Source organism: Aquarana catesbeiana, linkage group LG02, assembly GCF_042186555.1.
Source record: "Aquarana catesbeiana isolate 2022-GZ linkage group LG02, ASM4218655v1, whole genome shotgun sequence".
In the NCBI taxonomy this organism is placed as follows: domain Eukaryota; kingdom Metazoa; phylum Chordata; class Amphibia; order Anura; family Ranidae; genus Aquarana; species Aquarana catesbeiana.
Window position 1 is genome coordinate 183,303,457 of NC_133325.1, and position 18,976 is coordinate 183,322,432.

General features: G+C 42.3%; 1 protein-coding gene across 2 annotated transcripts in view; it reads left to right on the top strand.

Annotated features, from left to right (window-relative positions):
* The window catches only part of LOC141127490 (protein LBH-like), a 64,322-nt gene that overhangs the window by 18,956 nt on the left and 26,390 nt on the right, over positions 1-18,976 (top strand). For both annotated transcript variants that reach the window (XM_073614001.1, XM_073614002.1), the window contains exon 3: positions 9,482-9,686. In XM_073614001.1, the coding sequence (XP_073470102.1) occupies positions 9,482-9,686 (205 nt within the window). The remainder of the gene's footprint in view (positions 1-9,481; positions 9,687-18,976) is intronic.

Genomic DNA, 18,976 nt, shown 5'->3' on the forward strand with positions numbered 1-18,976 from the left:
CAAACGGTTAGAATATGTGTAATATCACCAAATGACCCTCCACGTTCTTTACCACCTTTAGATCTATACAACATGTTTCAATATTGGTGGAAACACCCGATCGGCGCTTGCAACTCTACTTGTTCAATTTTTATCCCGATCCCAAATTGCTTCATGTATGGGCTCTTATTGTTAAAACAACACAAAGCTACAAAAATAATAATCATTGTCACTACATATATCAACATAATCAATGTCACTACAACACATATAAGTTAGAGCAGGGATATTAAAACATTAGTATTAATCTATACTCCATTAATTCATATTCAAAAAAATACATAAAAGAATGTATTTCCATTAAGTTATTAACATGTTATTTGGCAGCGGGATTATATCAAGTTAATGCTGAATCTAAAATTGATTTATCATAATTAGAATTCCATCAATAAATATAAATTAATAGCCACTAATAAAACAATTAAGATCCAATTATGTGTTCATACCATTAGGATATAATGTATCAGTTAAATAAATTCACTTCGTCTGACACTTTGACAACTCTCTAAACCCTATTACCTCCTCTACATACTGGATTCATCTTTTCTATACCCCAAAATTTACATCCTGATGGGTCCCTATTGTGTTTGCGTCGAAAGTGCATTTATACACTGTGATCTTTGTACCCAATTTTAATATTATTGATATGTTCCGATATCCTTTTACCAATTGTTCGCTTAGTGCGGCCAATGTACATCAAGTTGAATGGACATTGAAGTGCATACACCAACATGCCTTGAGTGGCACAAAATAAAGTCCTTGATCTCAAAGAATCTCCCATTTCCTGTGGACTTAAAATCGGTCAGTCCCCGCATGTGTGTGCACCTGGCGACAAGCTAAAAATCTACGACAAGCATAAAATCCAGCTTTATCTCAAAACATTAAGGGTTTAGTAGGTGGATGCAATATCTTTTTTACTATCTTGTCCCCAAATGAAGGCCCCTTCCTATAAATAAATACTGGATACTGGTACCGCTTTCCTCAACATTTTGTCCATCCCTAATATCGTCCAATACTTCCTAAAAATTCTCTCAACCTCCTTGTGCTGTGTATGATAATTACTAATAAAACCCCATTTATGTTTTATATCATTCTGTCTTTCCTTTTTAACTAAACACACCTCTTGGGTAAGTTGACTGACTTCTTGTATGGCATTATCTAAAAATATAGGTTTATATCTTTTTTCAACAAAACGTTTTTTAAATAATTTGAGTTTGTGCTACAAAATCCTCGTCCCGAAAACAGTTCCTTCTAATTCTCATGAATTGTCCTTTAGGTATATTCCTAAGCCATGTCAGATGGTGGCCACTATAAATCGGCAAGTAACTATTGTGATCTGCTGGTTTAAAAAAGGCTTTAGCAGTTAATCCTTCATCACTCAGCATCACTGTAACATCCAAATAATTAATTTGTTCACTGCTCCAGTGACACTCCAATTTTATATTATTATTGTTCTGATTGAGTCCTCAACAAATTTAACTAGAGATGTTTCAGTGCCGACCCAAATGAAAAACAGATCGTCTATAAACCTTTTATAAAATAAAAGCTTACTTCTCTGTTTAGCGTAAATATGTCTGTCCTATCATTCACTCATAAAGAGATTCGCTAGACTGGGCGCAAACTTAGCACCCATAGTGAAGCCCCTCTTCTGAGTGAAAAACCTTCCAGCATACCAAAAATAGTTATGGGACAAAAATAGTCCAAGGCTATCCCTAAAAAACTTCTTTTGGAACCGTGGTAGGTCATCTCTTTGACTAAATGCCCAATAATTGAGAGCAAATAAGGCATCATCATGTTGTATCACAGTATACAAAGATGCAACATCGGCCATTAACAAAGTAAACTTCTGTTTGCTTAAGCATATGTATTTCTTTTAGAAGCTGTAAAAAAATGCCGTATCCTTCAGATAGGCTTTGGTTTGCACAACACTCTTTTGAAGGAAATTATGGAGATATTGTCCAACTCTGGAGGTTACTGATCCAATGCTATTGAGTATAGGTCTGGCCAGAGAGATTTGTGGGTCCTTATGGACTTTAGGCAATGTATAAATGGTGGGAACTCTACTAAAACTAGGGACCAACTATCTTTTTTCTATTTTCTTTAATACCTGCATATCATAACCATAGTCTATCAAATTGTTCAAATCTCTCCTATAATTCATAGTGGGGTATTGATCTAGTTCCACATAAGTGTCACCATCCACCAAAATATCAGTAATTTGGGAGTGGTAAAAACTTTTTTACAAAATCACCACCCCCCCTCCCGAATCTGCGGGTCTAATAATAACATCCTTCCTATTCTCTAATGATGTGATATATATATATATATATATATATATATATATATATATATATATATATATATATATATATATATATATATATATTTGGAGTTTAAATTCCTTTTTAATTTAATATTCTCCACACCCTTCAAAACCATTTGTTTGAAAACTTCCACGTGGTTATTAGAAGGAAGTGGAGGATTAAATAATGATCTATTTTTTAAGCCACTATCAATTCCAATTGATGTGAATATTTTCATATTCAATTATTTTCTTCTATATATTTGTGCACATCACTATACACACTAAACTTGTTGATAGTTTTATGAACTGGACACTTTAATCCCACATTTAATATATTTATTTCTTTATCTGTGAGTTAAACTTTAGCTAAATTGTAGATCCCTGCTAATCTGTCTCCCTTCTCCCCTTAAAATCCTCACCAGACCTGAAGGGCCTGGAAAAAATTTTGGGTGGGACCCCCCACGCCATTTTTAAAAAATTTTGGCACAGGTTCCCCCTTAATATTCATACCAGACCCAAAGGGCCTGTTATGGACCGGGGGGGAACCCACGCCATTCCTTTCAATGATTTTTATCTATATTGCCGGGATCCGACAATACATTACAGCCGCAAACAATTTTAAATTACATTTTTCCCTTTAGAAATATAATTTTGCTGTGGTACTGTTATGAACAGGCAGACTAAGGAGACCCCCCAGGCACAATATTTAAAGGAATATTTCATTTTTATTCATCAAAGTATGTTACAGTTCAGCTATAGCATAAGGAGCCCCTTTCACAAAAAGGGAGGAATAAGTTCTTCAATATTCTTGCATACACAGAGCAATCCCACTTCTGTTTACCAGAGATAGAAATGAAGGCGAAACAAAGGGTGAGGACTCAAACTAAGGCATTCTATACACAAAGCTAATTTCTTTCCTGCAACCACGGGTTGACAGGGGAATCCCTCCCACAGAGCCATTGTGTTTTCCTGGTGGAGGGGAGATATGAAGCCATTAGCCCGAGTACAATCTGACTGTGGTATGTTACGCAGACCACATTTGCATGGAGTTCAGTCTGACTGTGATCTATTACTCATGCTCAGCCTGCATTAGAATAAAGCATGCACATATTCCCATGTGTGAGGGGGTCACTTTGGGCGGGGGGCCCGTGGAACCCAGCTTACCTTAAAGAGGTCGGGAAACTCCTTTTTCAGCTCCCCAGGCCCCTCTTATGTGTAAGTCACCCTATGTTGAGAAGCCCAGTCTGGTCTGCCTTAACCAGATTCACAGTACAACCTCACATACCCCCCTTAGCTTTTCATTTTAGCCCTGTTATCCTGGGGTTTTATATATGGTTTGTGTTGAAAGTTGGAGAGGCTCCTTTACTTGGAACAGTAATATTTTTCAACAATATCCCTTAAGAAATCTATGAAGATAAATTAATTCCACCTTGTAAGACTGCTGAAATATTGTAGGAGTTTGTCTCATAGACTGCTATAGACTTTTTGCCAGATAGTTTGAGGTGGGTTGGGCTTTGTTATATGTTTATTGTTTCTGTCTGTCTGCTAGTATAATGTCCACTCTGCCTTGGTAGCAAACTATTGCGGGAATATTATTATACAGGATTTATATAGCGCCAACAGTTTAGGCAGAGCTTTACAATATAAAAAGGAGACAATACAGTTATAATACAATAAAATACAAGAGGATTAAGAGGGCCCTGCTCACAAGAGCTTACAATCTAATAGGGTGAGGTGGGTGGTACAAAAGGTTGTAACTAGGGGGAATGAGCTGAAGGAAGTGGTAGAAGATTAGTTGGTGATGTGATAGGCTTTCCTGAAGGGATGAGATTTCAGGGATCGCCTGAAGGTAGCAAGAGTAGGGGATAGCTGGACAGGTGGAGGTAGTGAGTTCCAGAGGATGGGAAAGGCTCTGGAGAAATCCTGGAGACAAGCATGGGAGGAGGAGACGAGAGAGCTTGAGAGTAGGAGGTCTTGAGAAGAGTGGAGAGGACGATTTGGGTGATATTTGGAGACAAGATTGGTGATGTAGCTCGAGGCAGAGTTGTGACTGGCTTTGTACGTTGTGGTTAATATTTTGAATTAAATTTGCTGGGTGATTGGGAGCCAGTGTAGGGATTGGAGGAGAGGGTTGGCAGGCACTGAGCAGTTGGTAAGGTGGATAAGTCTGGCAGCAGCGCATTCATGATAGACTGAAGAGGGGATAGCCTATGGAGAGGCAGGCCAATGAGAAGGGAGTTGCAATAGTCAAGGCGAGAGATAACAAGGGAGTGAATGAAGAGCTAGGTGGTTTCATTTGTTAAAAAGAGGCAAATTTTAGAGATGTTACGGAGGTGAATTCTACAAACTTTTCACAACGATTGGACTTGGGGCTGAAATGACAAGTCAGAGTCTAGGATTACACCTAGTACCCTGGCGTGAGGGGAGGGACTGATAGTTGCATTCTTGATTTTGATGGAAAAGTCATGGAGGGGGACACGGGCCGGAGGGAATATTAATAGCTCAGTTTTAGAGATGTTATATGTTTATGTGGATTAGCTTACGGGTTAATTAAATCACTGTCAGCTATTAGTTGCTAGAGGGGGGAATTTCTTCAACAGTCCTCTCACTGATAAGGCTGTCTGCATGCCCAGTTACTGGTTTAATTATTTGTTGAAAAGTTTGAATGTACCTATGTCTCATGTTACTGGATGTACAGTTTACCTCACCCTGTGTCATTATGCAAAAAAGGGGGATTGTCCCACAGTGTATATCTTTTTTTGTCTGTGTTTTCAATAAAGGGTTGATGTTTTGCTCCACCCTACGCTGTGTCCCGACAAGAGACTGGTTGAGCTATGGGATCGTTCTGTTACAGAGCAAGGGAAGCTTATACGAGGGACATACTACTCATGAGTACTGGGGTCCGTCACATTGGTGGCAGCGGTGGGATAGTGCTTCCTTGCTGTGAACACACCCAAACCACCACAGGGATCCAAGATCAGGATGGTAGACTTCGGTCACCCCAGCAGAGATATGGACCTGGCTTCAGAGTTCCATGGGCTGCTGCAGATCGCCCTTTCAAGTATACCCGAGGACTGTGTCTGCAGATCAATACCTGAAGTTCAGACAGCGGATTTGGGTGGAGCTTTGGACTGCAGCCCTCTAGGTTGCCGGTATACACCAAGGCAAGTGCTTTCCAACCCCAGGGCAATGGGGCCAGTGGCCAACAGGAGTTGCAGATGCCACTCCTGGGAGAGTGGCCCCAGGAGCAATGGGCATCTGAGTTGGACAGGCTGGCCCAGCAGGAGATAGAGCTGGACAATTGATATCAGGCTGTAAAATGGCATGCAGAGCGGGAATATTTAGGGGAGACAACAGAATTCTCTCCAGAGGGATATGACTTTGGCAACCCTGGATTGCTGTGGGAGAGCATTACAGATGTTTTTGTGTTTGGCAATGAAGGGGAACTTACCCTTGAGGACCTGCGACAATACAGAGAGGCTATACTTGGCATCGCAGGGGTCTCGAAGCTTAAACCTGATCTGCAATATTTGCTAAGGAATGAACAGCACTTGGAAAGGGCATACAGTGAACTGCTAGAACACATTTAGCAGCATGCCCCAGAATCAGCAGTGGACGCTCCAGAGATTGCCGTCCCCAAAGCTGAAGCACTGGAAGCTGGGCAGAACGCTACTGGCCTCTACACACAACAATCAACTCCGAAGGAGCTCCAGGGAGAAAATGCAATCAGCACCTCACAACTGCAACTTGAGCTGGTGTCTGTGGATGGGACTGCAGTCTCCACTGACAGCAACCCAGTAGAAGAGCTGGCAACACAGCAGAGTGCTGCTGGCATCTGCACTCAACTAACAAAAGATGGATTTCCTGTGGTAGTGGATGGGAATGCGGTCTCCACTGACACAACCCCAGAAAAAGGTCTGGCATTGGGACAAGAGGATGTTAGCCTTGCTCTGCAAGCACTGGGGGATTTTCATCTAACAAAAGTGGATGGGACCACGGTCTCCACCTGTATACCCCAGGGATGCTGGACAGTTGGCCCAGATCCCCAACAGCATGACGGAGTGAGCCCAGCCACCCTGTCTTCTCTCCAGTGGCTGAAAGGACTCCAGGAAGAAGGGAAATCCGCACTTCTCCCCAGCGGCAGGTATGTTCTATGAGAGATGCAGAGGTTTACTGTGTGGGTAATGCTCTGTCCAGGACAATTTAGTTGGGGTACTGTGTGGGTACGGACATTGGGGGACCTTAAGTATGGACTAACTTCAAAGTCAACCTGTCTGGGGTCTCCTCCTGTGTTAGTCTCCTTCTGAAAGGGGAGATATATGACGGGAGTCACTTTGGGCGGGGGGGCCCGTGGAACTCAGCTATTACTCATGCTCAGCCTGCATTAAAATAGAGCATGCACATTTTCCCATGCATGTGTGCTCCTTCCTGATTTAGAGCTGTGTCATCAAATGCATCTAAGGAGAAAGGAAGGGGTAGAAAAAACTGTAACAATCCCAGTTGAATAGCCTGAGCAGAAATAAATAGGATGGCTCCCCATGTCATGTGGCCAAATAAAAGGATCATTTTAACTTCTCACAAAATGGCCACTTAGTTACAGTTGATACTGTAGCAAATACCACATATGTAGCTTCATTACCAAACAAATTACCAAACCTCAACCCAGCAGGCACCTGCTAGATGCAATAGTAAATTGCAAAGACAGGGACAGCTCTGGACTGATAACCAATGGTCTGACTTGAATAGCGCAGTCTATGAAAACCATCATCCCCTGATGGAGTCACGTGATCAGGTGATGCAACGCGTTGGGGGGAGTAAGTATATGTTCTGTCATTTTCTTGGAGGTGTTCCTTGCTGTAATGCCTGTAAACTGCTGTGCACCAGGATATGTGCACATTTTGAGTTGAGTATAAGCAAATTTAATAAATACTATATTTTATATGGATAGCACTATACAGTATATCCTCTTCTTTTTTGAGCTCTAAATACATTTTGATCAATGGATTGTGGAGGATGGAGGTGGATTAAGGAACATCTGGATGCTGGAGAGAGAAGCAACAGCCATGGTATAGGAGACCCCATTTAAAGGGGAAAGCATATGAGACCTCCTGTTTGTTAGGTCAGAACATAAGGTAAGAGCATAGGAGTGTTGGTGAAGGGATATACACAAGTGGTGAAAGATCACTCTAAAGAATTATTTATACAGTGGAAACTTTGAAAAACATTTGCGAAAAATATCATCACGAACATTTATGCTTTGAATTTCACATTTAATAAGAATGTATGGAAAAATGTAACTATTGTTTTAATGTCTTTAAGTTTTCTGTGGTATTGATAAGATATTGCTTTTGTCACAAGATATTATTTCTAGTTCACAATCTTTGTTTTGTAAAGTATTGCGTGGCACTGATTTAATATATTTGTTTGTGGCATAACCATTTATTGATCATGCAAAATGTACAAATGTAGGAGCACTGGACATATTCACTGGGGCCTGAGAATAAAAGGGTGTGTGAGACATGTTATCCAGCCCCCTATGCATCTTTGCAGGAACAGATCACTTATAAACAGAATTTCCCATTGTTACCAGCAATCAATATATTATTACTGCAGTGATCAATTACTTCAAAGAAAAGTGGGGCAGAGTTCGATTAGCCAAGATGACATCACAAGGATATTGCATGTAACTGTGTTACAAAGAAATCTTTTAGATCAGGGGTCCCCAACTACAGCCCATGGGCCACATTGAGCCCCCTACAGGATTTTATCCAGCCCGCAGCTAGAATCAGTGGCATATCTTCGATGTGCACACATTAAGGATTCAGGGGAGCTCTGATGGTGACACTGATCTATTTAAGGGCTCTGATGGGGACCCTGATGTAAATGAGGGCTCTGATGTACTCTGATGAGGACACTAATGTAGGGAGTGACTTTGAGGTAAGGGGGGGGGGGCTTGATGTAATGGGGGACTGTAATAGGGGCTCTGAAGTAAGGGAAGACTTTGATAGGGACTCTGATGTAAGGGGGACTCTGACAGGGACCATGACACAGGGGAGCACTCTGTTGTAAGGAGGGGCTCAGATGTAAGAGAGACTGATGGGGACTCTGATGTAAGGGGAACTCTGATTGGGACCCTGAAGTAAGCAACACAATGTAAGGGGGAACTCTGATGGGGAATCTGATGTGGGGGGGAACCCTGATGGGAATCTGTTGTAGGGGGAACTCTGATTGGGAATCTTATGTGAGGGAAACTCTGACGGGGATTCTGATGTGAGGGGGACTCTGATGGGAAGTCTGATGTAGGGGGACGTCAATGAAGACCCTGATGTAAGAGAGGGCCCTAATAGGAACCCTGGTGTAAGGGGAACTCTAATCAAGAATTGGCCCTTGAATTTTTTTTCTAAAATATACAATGTGGCCCTTGAACAGAAAAGTTTGGAGACCCTTATTTTAGCAGATCCAGAAATACAGTAGTTGTTTTACCTGACAACCTACAAATAAGGAAGTGTAATTAGAAAAAAATAAAAATAAAATAGTATGTTGCACTGGTAATCTTTTACAACTTAAGTCCTGGTCTGTGATCTTTTTTGCATACATGCAGGTCTGGTTGGATTCAACCACTGGATAGTGTTGGTGTAAAGGTACAATGTTGAACATGATAATGACAAATAAGCTTCAAGTGCTTCTAAAGCCTTAATTTTTTTTTTTTTTACCTACCTGCATTCTCTGTTCAGGATCCCCCTTCCCCAGCGCCCCCTTATACTTACCTGAGGACAATCTCCACCCAGTGCTGTGCACGAGAGAAGTGGCTCTCTCTGTTCTTTTCCCTCCTCACAGGACAGACTGATAGCAGTGGGAGCCATTGGCTCCTGCTGCCGTCAATTAAATCCTATGACAAGGCAGGGGGGGGGGGGTGTCTATGGATGCAGGTAGCGGGGCTCAGAAGGCAGAGGGTGCCAGGTGAAGGATCGGTGCTGCTCTGTGCAAAACCATTGCACAGAGCAGGTAAGTACTGTATAACATGTTTATTTAAAAAAAAAAGGTTTAGAATCACTTTTACATTTCTCAAAATTCTACGTGTGTAAACCCTGCCAGCAATATTTTCACAAAATTATTCTTTCTCTACAATTCAATAAGATATTCCCTGACCCAGAGGAAGAGGAAGAGGAAGTTCCGGTGAAGATGAGAGGAAGGTTGCCCTCTATTGTGGTGGAACCAACTGATATAATAGATATAGAAAGTGGAGAGTTGCGATGGCCCCCTGAGTCTGTAAGAAAAGCGAGAGAGGTGGCTGAACTCATGGAGGAAGATACAGAGACAGTGGAAACAGAAGACCAAACAGGTGAGACATGTATAATATTGTGATCTGCTGCAGTGACATTCTGAGGCAAACCTAATATGTGGTATGATGACATGGTCAATATACCTGTAAAGGCAAAATAATGAATGCCCCATCAGGTCTTTTTTTGTGTTCCCTCCATTTCCTTTCACAGAGCCTCCTGGTCCCTGTTCAAATATCCATCCCCAAGCCAATATTACCCATAGTACAGATCTCCCCAAATAGCCCTGATTTCCCACCAAGTAGAGATTTACCCTTTTTCCTTGTAACTGATTGGGTATTCTTTGCAAAGTGAAGCTTCTAAATAAAACTTTTGTGCGCTAGCAGTAATTAAATAAATAAATGAAGAATGCCTAGGAGACATAATGTGTGTGTGAATCCCAGCAAGAATAATAACAACAACAAGTGCATAGAATCATAAATCCAGCAAAATATTAGCATAAACCAAAAGTAAGTAGTCACACATCAAGGCAACTCATAATCAGTCCAAGACAGGATTCAAAAAACAAGTAGAAGGGAAAAAAGTCCACTTGTTATATCTCCTCACTGAATCATGGGAAATAATGAGCTATAATGAGCTGAAGAGACTCTTATCGGATGTGCATTGATTGCAGAAAAAGGAGTAAAAGATGTGCGCTTACCCCAATCGTTGGACCTCCTCTCTGGCAAGGTCGTATGGGCTTGCAGATATAGCCCTCTGCAGGGACAGAATGTTGATATCCGGGTCTTGACAGCATGTACCACCGACTCCAATATGGTCCGGACACTCCAACTGCTCCAACATCAGAGGGGGGACTTAGGAGTGGAAGAGTTCATGTTCAAGAAAAAAACATAAGGAGGAGGACTCCAATAGTGCGATAACGTTTGGGGTTTTATTGGTTAAAATAAACCACAGATGTACATATAAAAAATTCCAATAGGAAAACTATTTTTCATAAAAAAGCCGGCATAAACAAAGGCAGAACGCCTGTGCAAATAAGAACTTCGGAACACGTGATGGCAAGCACTGCGAGGCCACGCCCTACATGTTTCGTCATACGTGACGTCTTCTACGGGGCACGTAGAAGACGTCACGTATGACGAAACATGTAGGGCGTGGCCTCGCAGTGCTTGCCATCACGTGTTCCGAAGTTCTTATTTGCACGGGCGTTCTGCCTTTGTTTATGCCGGCTTTTTTATGAAAAATAGTTTTCCTATTGGAATTTTTTATATGTACATCTGTGGTTTATTTTAACCAATAAAACCCCAAACGTTATCACACTATTGGAGTCCTCCTCCTTATGTTTTTTTTCTTGAACATGAACTCTTCCACTCCTAAGTCCCCCCTCTGATGTTGGAGCAGTTGGAGTGTCCGGACCATATTGGAGTCGGTGGTACATGCTGTCAAGACCCGGATATCAACATTCTGTCCCTGCAGAGGGCTATATCTGCAAGCCCATACGACCTTGCCAGAGAGGAGGTCCAACGATTGGGGTAAGCGCACATCTTTTACTCCTTTTTCTGCAATCAATGCACATCCGATAAGAGTCTCTTCAGCTCATTATAGCTCATTATTTCCCATGATTCAGTGAGGAGATATAACAAGTGCACTTTTTTTCCTTCTACTTGTTTTTTGAATCCTGTCTTGGACTGATTATGAGTTGCCTTGATGTGTGACTACTTACTTTTGGTTTATGCTAATATTTTGCTGGATTTATGATTCTATGCACTTGTTGTTGTTATTATTCTTGCTGGGATTCACACACACATTATGTCTCCTAGGCATTCTTCATTTATATATTTAATTACTGCTAGCGCACAAAAGTTTTATTTATATGTTTATCACTTCATGGATATTTGAAGTTTTTTTTGCAGCTGCACTTTATTTATTTGTCATTTATTTGTTATCACGTATTGCTCATTAGCGCAGGTTTCTTCCATTATTTTTCAAAGTGAAGCTTCACCACATTAACTAAGCTCTGTGGAAAATTTGTGCAGCTGCACTTGCAAAATGCAGAGTCTATTTGCTTTTAGTATGTAGCACATAGCCTAGACCAGGCTGGCTGATTTATCCCAGATTCCATTCTCTGCAAGGCACATAGCAGCCAGGCACATAGCAGTTCACAGTCTCTCAACTCAGAAAAAGGGCAGTGTGGTTTATTTGCTTATGTAACTTGGGTAGGGTGCGGGTGAGCCCTGGGATACTCCAAACTAGCAGAAAGATAATGGGGGACACTTCTAACTGAACTGTCTCCTCAGGGTGCAACCACCCTCTCTTGTATTCAGTGTCTAGTGAACTACAACTCAGGGGACCCCATTGTGAAGGTAAAGCCTGAGCCAATAAACTGGAATGACTCTCCCAAAAGGTCCTACTCTATTACGATCCGATTCAGAGAAGCCTATTCTACACCCACCTAACAACTGTATTTTCATTTTCTCCATCAGCTCACCCCCCACAGTTAGTACCTTTTGTTTCCACGTGACCCTCCCTTCTAGATTGTAAGCTCTAACGAGCAGGGCCATCTGATCCCTCCTGTATTGATTTGTATTGTAAGTGTACTGTCTGCCCTCATGTTGTAAAGCTCTGAGCAAACTGTTGGCGCTATATAAATCCTGTATAATAATAATAGAAAGGACAGCCTCTGGGATCTTTTAGGCTTATACTCACTGTGCCCTGTGTACTTGAAGTCTTTCCTGCAGTACCAGCCAGTCTCTGTACTGTATGCCTTCAGATCAGATCCTCTGTGGAGTTCCTGCACTGCTCTTCAGGAACTCTGCACGTGGGTGCTCTAGTTCTAGCTGGAGATGGGACCCAGATGATCTCTTACAAACTGTAGATGTTAGCCCCAGAGGGCCACAGCTCTCAGGCTGGTTCTTCTCCTTCAGCACAAGGACCCTGCTGTTCCAGGCCCCAGCATACTAATATACACCTCAGCCCCCTGCTGGCCACTCTTCCTGCCACCGATTGACTAAAGCTGTATGGGTATGCAAGAGAGGATCTGCCTCTTACATCCACTGAATTCTGGAAGCTACCAGACATCAGGGAAAAGCAGCCAAGCCTGCAAATAGCAGAACGGCCAAAAGCAATCAAACCTCACTCCACTGGCTACAGAGAAGCCAAAAACTAAATTTGCCTAAAGCTGTTAGCAACCTAGCTAGGAGGGTGCTACTAGTAAACCAATCCTAATGTTTATTTGATGCTCTTGCTCATAATGCAACTTTGTGAGTCCATTGACTCACTAAATCAATACACTCCCACTAGTGATATATGGACAAGGGATAAAACCACAGCCCATACATTAGTCATTTTACGACATTCAACCAGCAGGTCACTGCCATCTTTATTATCATCATTATATAAGTTCTTCTGTTTCAAATTATTTTGCAATTATGTAATTGTGTAATCGTGTATGGTGGATCTTATGCACACACCAATGTCATGGTGCAACACTTGATGTGGTAACTTTGTTTCGCTTTTGTGTTTCATATCTCACGTTTTTGGATAACAATTGTTGTAAAAAAAAAAAAGTTTTCTTTTTCTCTTCGGGAGTTGTGCATTTTTATCCACCACTACACAATCATCAATTATTTCAAGAACATATATATTATTTTTGGTGGGTCATTTTTCTTTTTCTCTTTCTGGTTATGTTTGCATACATTGATCAATGGTTTTAAATAGCTGTGTCCACATGTCATGCAATAGTTAGGCTGATTCCCAATTTGCTACAGGTGCATTTCCTGTTGGGTCTGTACTATTTTTTTGTTATGATTAAGCACGAATTGTCCGCGTGAAACGCGTCAACAGTGTTCCTGTTTTTTGTCTGGCATGGTGACGAATAAAGGATTTTAATTGCTTCAGCTCTGTTGTGGTTTGCAGCCATTCCCTTTTCTGAACCTGCAAAGTTGGTGGTGGTGAGCCGCGGTGAACACCTGCTCCAGATAGCTGTCTATTGCCTGTTGCCTGAGCAGTGTAAATACTATGTTTGAACCAGCAGGTGGAACAAAAACAGGACTTCATTCGCCCCATCCACACACCCAATGTGGATGGGGGGAATCCATGCTGCCAACAGTGTTGCCAACCCACTAGATTGAAATTTACTGACATGACATCCACAATTTACTGGCACAGCCAAGTTTTTACTGGCATTTCCGAAAGTTACAAAATTACAGCTTTAAGTGCAAATGTCAGTATTTAGGCTACAAACATGTACAATATGCGATTGGCAATGTGATTTAGGGTAGATATTAAGGCAAAAAACATATTCCCTAATTTATTTTCAATATAGTAAATAAGCAGCTCAGGGACAGGATTAGAATGGGCGGCACACACATGAAATTGACTCCCACAGTGACACTGACAGCAGTGTGCAGCAGCACAGATGATGATGACACTTCACCGACACGACATATCCCCTCCTGAGTCCCCGTGACAGTCTCTCTCCATGCCAGGTGGTCCCTTTAGTCCACTCCAGTCCAAACAGCACTGAAAGTCCCGCACCCGGCTTGCCTTGCTCCCATACAGCAGACCCGCACACAAGGCTCCAGCCGCTCTGCTCAGTCACTGCCTCCGCCAGACCCGCACCCCACTGGCGCCACCCGAACACACTGTAGCAGGCACGTGGATGGTCTCGGCCGGCTCTCAACCAGAACTGCACCGAGTTTCACAGCCATATTTTTAACTGGCAGCCTTTTCTGTCACTGGCATTTACTAGCAGGAGAAAGTGCCCGTTTATTACTGGCTGCCAGTAAAAGTACTGATGGTTGGCACCACTGCTAAGCTATTGTATTCTGACAATGGGGAGACTCTGCCTCCATCAGAATACACAGACCAGCGCTACCCGCTATAGCTGGAGACGCTGATCAAGTGGAGATTTTCAAACCACCCTGCTCTCACATGGATTAAAATAAGTCTGGTCCCTGCTGAAATGGCTGAATTTCGATCTATGTATGGCCTGTACAGCCAGCTTTAGCTGGAGACATGACCACACCTGAAAGTGTCAGATGCCAACAGTGGACATAGCTCTGAAAGAGAGTGAAGATTGAAGTCACTGTTCATTGCTCTAGTAAATATAACTAGTCTTCTTTTACAGGCTACCTTTCGTCTAATTTTTCTGCTGTAGGGGACAGAGTTGATTTAAAGTGATACTAAAGTCTCCTTTTTTTCACTTAAAATAACAAACATGTTATACTTACCTGCTCTGTGTAGTGGTTTTGCACCGAGCAGCCCAGATCCTCCTCTTCTCGGGTCCCTTGTCGGCGCTCCAGGCCCCTCCCTCCTGTCGTGTGCCCCCACAGCAAGCAGCTTGCTATGGGGGCACCCGAGCCGCAGCCCCCCCTGTCCATTCAGACACAGAGCCTCGGCTCGGCCCCGTCCTTCTCTCCTGATTGGCTAACTGACATTGATTGAAAGCAGTGGGAGCCAATGGCACGGCTGCTATGTCTCAGCCAATTGGGAGGGAGAGTCCCGGATAGCTGAGGCACTCATGCACATCACTGGATAGAGATGGGGCTCAGGTAAGTATTAGCGGGGAGCACTGTTGAGACTGTCCAGTAAAGTCCTGCCTCCAGTATATGCTGTTGAGGATATGTGAAGAGTGAGGGATGGACGGCTGGAGAGACATTCATTATCTGCACTGCATGTTCCAGGGTCACCTAACAGCTGATAATTCCCATTGCATTTTTGACCTTCCACAATAGAGGGTCCATTCTTTGCGGTAAGGGCACATCCTATTTTCAATGTTGGTGGTGTTACATGAAGGAGGATTTATTTGGATTGTCTACTATATTTCAAGTTTCACATTGCCTTGGATTTATCTGTTTATTTATCTTTGTTACTTGGACTGTTTTGATCACAGTTTGGACTTTTTACATTACTTATGAGTGCAACTTGCCCCCCTTTTTAAGTAGTAGGGCCTTAAGATAAAAAAAAAAAACCTTCTGCCTTTACAACCACTTTAAGCAGTTATGTAGAATAATTATAATAATGAATTCACAGCGCCTCTAGCTGCTTATCTGCCAATCTATAAATGTAAAGCTGAACTCCAGGTATAGATTTTATTGCATAGTTACAAGTACAGTATGCATATACCATACCCGTGGGACCAATGTGGAAGCAGAGAATCACTACTACAGTGATCGCTGCTGTCTTCCAGGTCCTCTGCCAAGTGCCTGCCCTGCTACATACAGGGGAACATTTGCTGGCCATGGACGCCATTCACAGAGTGCCTTGAACTTTTTTGCAATGAATGCAAGGTGATCTATGATTGGAGGTGGAGCCTCTCCGCCTCGTCCATTCAGAGAATGCCTCAGGATTCTGTAGTGATCTAATAATGGCGACTACTACAGTAATTGTCTGCTTCCATAACAGTCCCATGGGTATGGCACTTGCATACTTACGTCCAAGCTGACCCAATGTAACTATGCAAAAAAACCATAACTGGAGTTTAGATTTAATAAAATAAAAATGGAAGAAATAGCTTTTTAAAATGTTAAAATCACATCTAAATTACTACAAGCAGAACACACACACATATATATTTACTTTCTTTAGCTTTGTATAGCATGGGGAAGGTAAGAAACTTTGCAGGCTTTATTGCTGTTTATGTTTCTAATGGAAAGATTTCTCCTCACTTCTTGTATGGTCACCAGGATAGAAAATGAGAGGAAACCTAAAAAAAAAACAGTTTTAAAAACTTGACAGGGGTTTGAATCCTTCCCTCATCTATCTAAAGCGGAAACTTTTTTTTTTTTTTTTGCTGAAGTTCCGTTTTAGCCATACCTGAAAATATTTTGTACATTAATTAGTGAAGATATACAGTATAAACAATCTAAGAAGATGTGGTTGAGAGAATACATTTGCTTTAACAGAACTGATTACTGTATAGTAATCCAACTGAAGGGCAAAGGGCACGGCATGCAAACAGCTGATAATTAAGGATGATGGAATGGATTTGCATGAGCCACACTTTGACCCAGATCCCACTGATTCACCCAATGGAGGTATCTGGAAAAATCCTATGCAGGAATCCCGTTTAGAAGGAAGTAAACTGAACTGTAACTATGCCAGTGGATACAGAAACAGGCATGCATGTGTAATTTGTTTAATGTGTACAAGCTATTATGCCAAAAGTGATAAGACGCACGGCTACTAAAAAATGTGTGTAGCCCATATTTATTTTAAGCAGCAAAGCAAAATTTTTATTTATAATAGAGCCTAGGAACCGCCAAGTTTTATGAATAATCCCAAAGTTGCATTTTAAATTAATTGTTCTTTCAGTAGATTTTTATTGTAATATCTGTATACATTCATCAAGCATAGTCAGATAAGGTTCTAATTCACTAATTATTGTGAGGTAATGGCAATCAGGACTGTCTTGAGTGTGTTGAATCTACATGATGCTTCAAAGCAAGGCCAAAGATTCAGTTTTGCCACACTTCAAATCCAGCTACATGTCCTGTCCCACACTTGCATATTTCTCTTTACATCACAGGGAAAAGGCTATCTATTCTATGCAGCGCTTAATCTTGCGCATGTGCAGACGTGTGCAGACACAGATCTGGTGCTGTACCTGTGTTTAATTCAGTAACAGAACTGGAGATCACATTGGGAGAACATGTTACAATGGGAAGAACATTGTCTGGCCTTAAAACTTATCTTCCCAAACTAATTGGCCAATAAATTTGAGTCTAAAAGAACTGGTAAAGCTCCCACCTTTTTTTTTTTTTTTACTCACCACATCAGAGACCGTGTTTAGGGAGGCGTGTTTCAACTTTACAGTTCAATCTTTTCCTGACTCGTTTTCACATCATAGTGGCAGGTTTTTTTTTTTTGTTTTTTTTTTCCTCTCTTCCCCAGTTACGAATATAAATGTCCCCAGCACACACAACCGATTCCTTTAGTGGGACCTCTCTTAACTAGGGACAATCATAAAATATCAAAAACTCCCCTAGATCCATCCTTAATCCTACCCCCCCCCCCCCAAATTCAATCCCCCCAACCCTACCCCTCCACCCCACTCCTTAGGGCCCACCAGTTCAAATCAACTCTTTTCTCTTCTCCCTTTACTTCGTACAAGTCTCTGACTATTTAAGGGGCAAGACCGCGTTTTAAGTATTAAATTCCCATCGCCACAGCAGCCCTGATTGTACACTTAAACTCTGACCAGTCCCTCCATTTTTCTTTGTACTCTTCCATTCCCAATCCCTCACTGTATCTCAGATATTCGAGGTTTTGGATTTCATTTGTTTTATTATACCAATCCTGTAATGTAGGGCACCTTCTTTCTTGCCAGAATCTGGGTATGAGGCTTTTGGCCGCGTTCAAGAGTTGTGGTAAAAGTGTTCCCAGATATCTCCTGGTTGGTAATCTAAATCCATGGAATAAGCACACCCATGGATCATCAGGGACTCCAATGTGAGTTATCTCACTGATGATTTGCCTAATCTCCCCCCAGAATTTTTTGATTTCCGGGCAATGCCACCAAATATGCGCCATTGTCCCGCTCTATCTATTCTATGCAACGCTTAATCTTGCGCATGTGCAGATCAAGGGCGGATCCAGAGTCTAGTCTCAGGAGGGGCACTGCCAGAAAATACGTTTTTTTACGGGCAATTTATCAGGGCAATGGCTGGTGTTGGCGCTTTCATCATCACTGCACCATGATTGTTATGGAGTGAGGATGATTGAAGCGCATTATTTCTATTATTACATTGTAATATAAAATAAAATGGTTCAACTCACCATAATGCAGAATCAGGGAGCCCCGAGTGTGTCACTTTCCACGTCGACCTGCCTTCAGATGCAGCTTGTCACTTGCCACGTCCCTGCCACAAGCTGCGGATTGTCACTTGCCTGCCACCAGATGCTGATTGTCACTTGCCACGTCACCTGCCACATGTTGCTGATTGTCACTTGCCACGTCACCTGCCACACATTGGGGATTAGACTTGCCACGTCACCTGCCACGTTGCTGATTGTCACTTGCCATGTCACCTGCCACACATTGCGGATTAGACTTGCCATGTCACCTGCCACATGTTGCTGATTGTCACTTGCCACATCACCTGCCACACATTGGGGATTACACTTGCCATGTCACCCACCACATGTTGCTGATTGTCACTTGCCACATCACCCGCCACACATTGTGGATTACACTTGCCACGTCACCTGCCACACATTGGGGATTACACTTGCCACGTCACCTGCCACATGTTGCTGATTGTCACTTGCCACATCACCCACCAACCTTGCGGATTACACTTGCCACGTCACCTGCCACATGTTGCTGATTGTAGAATCACCTGCCACATGT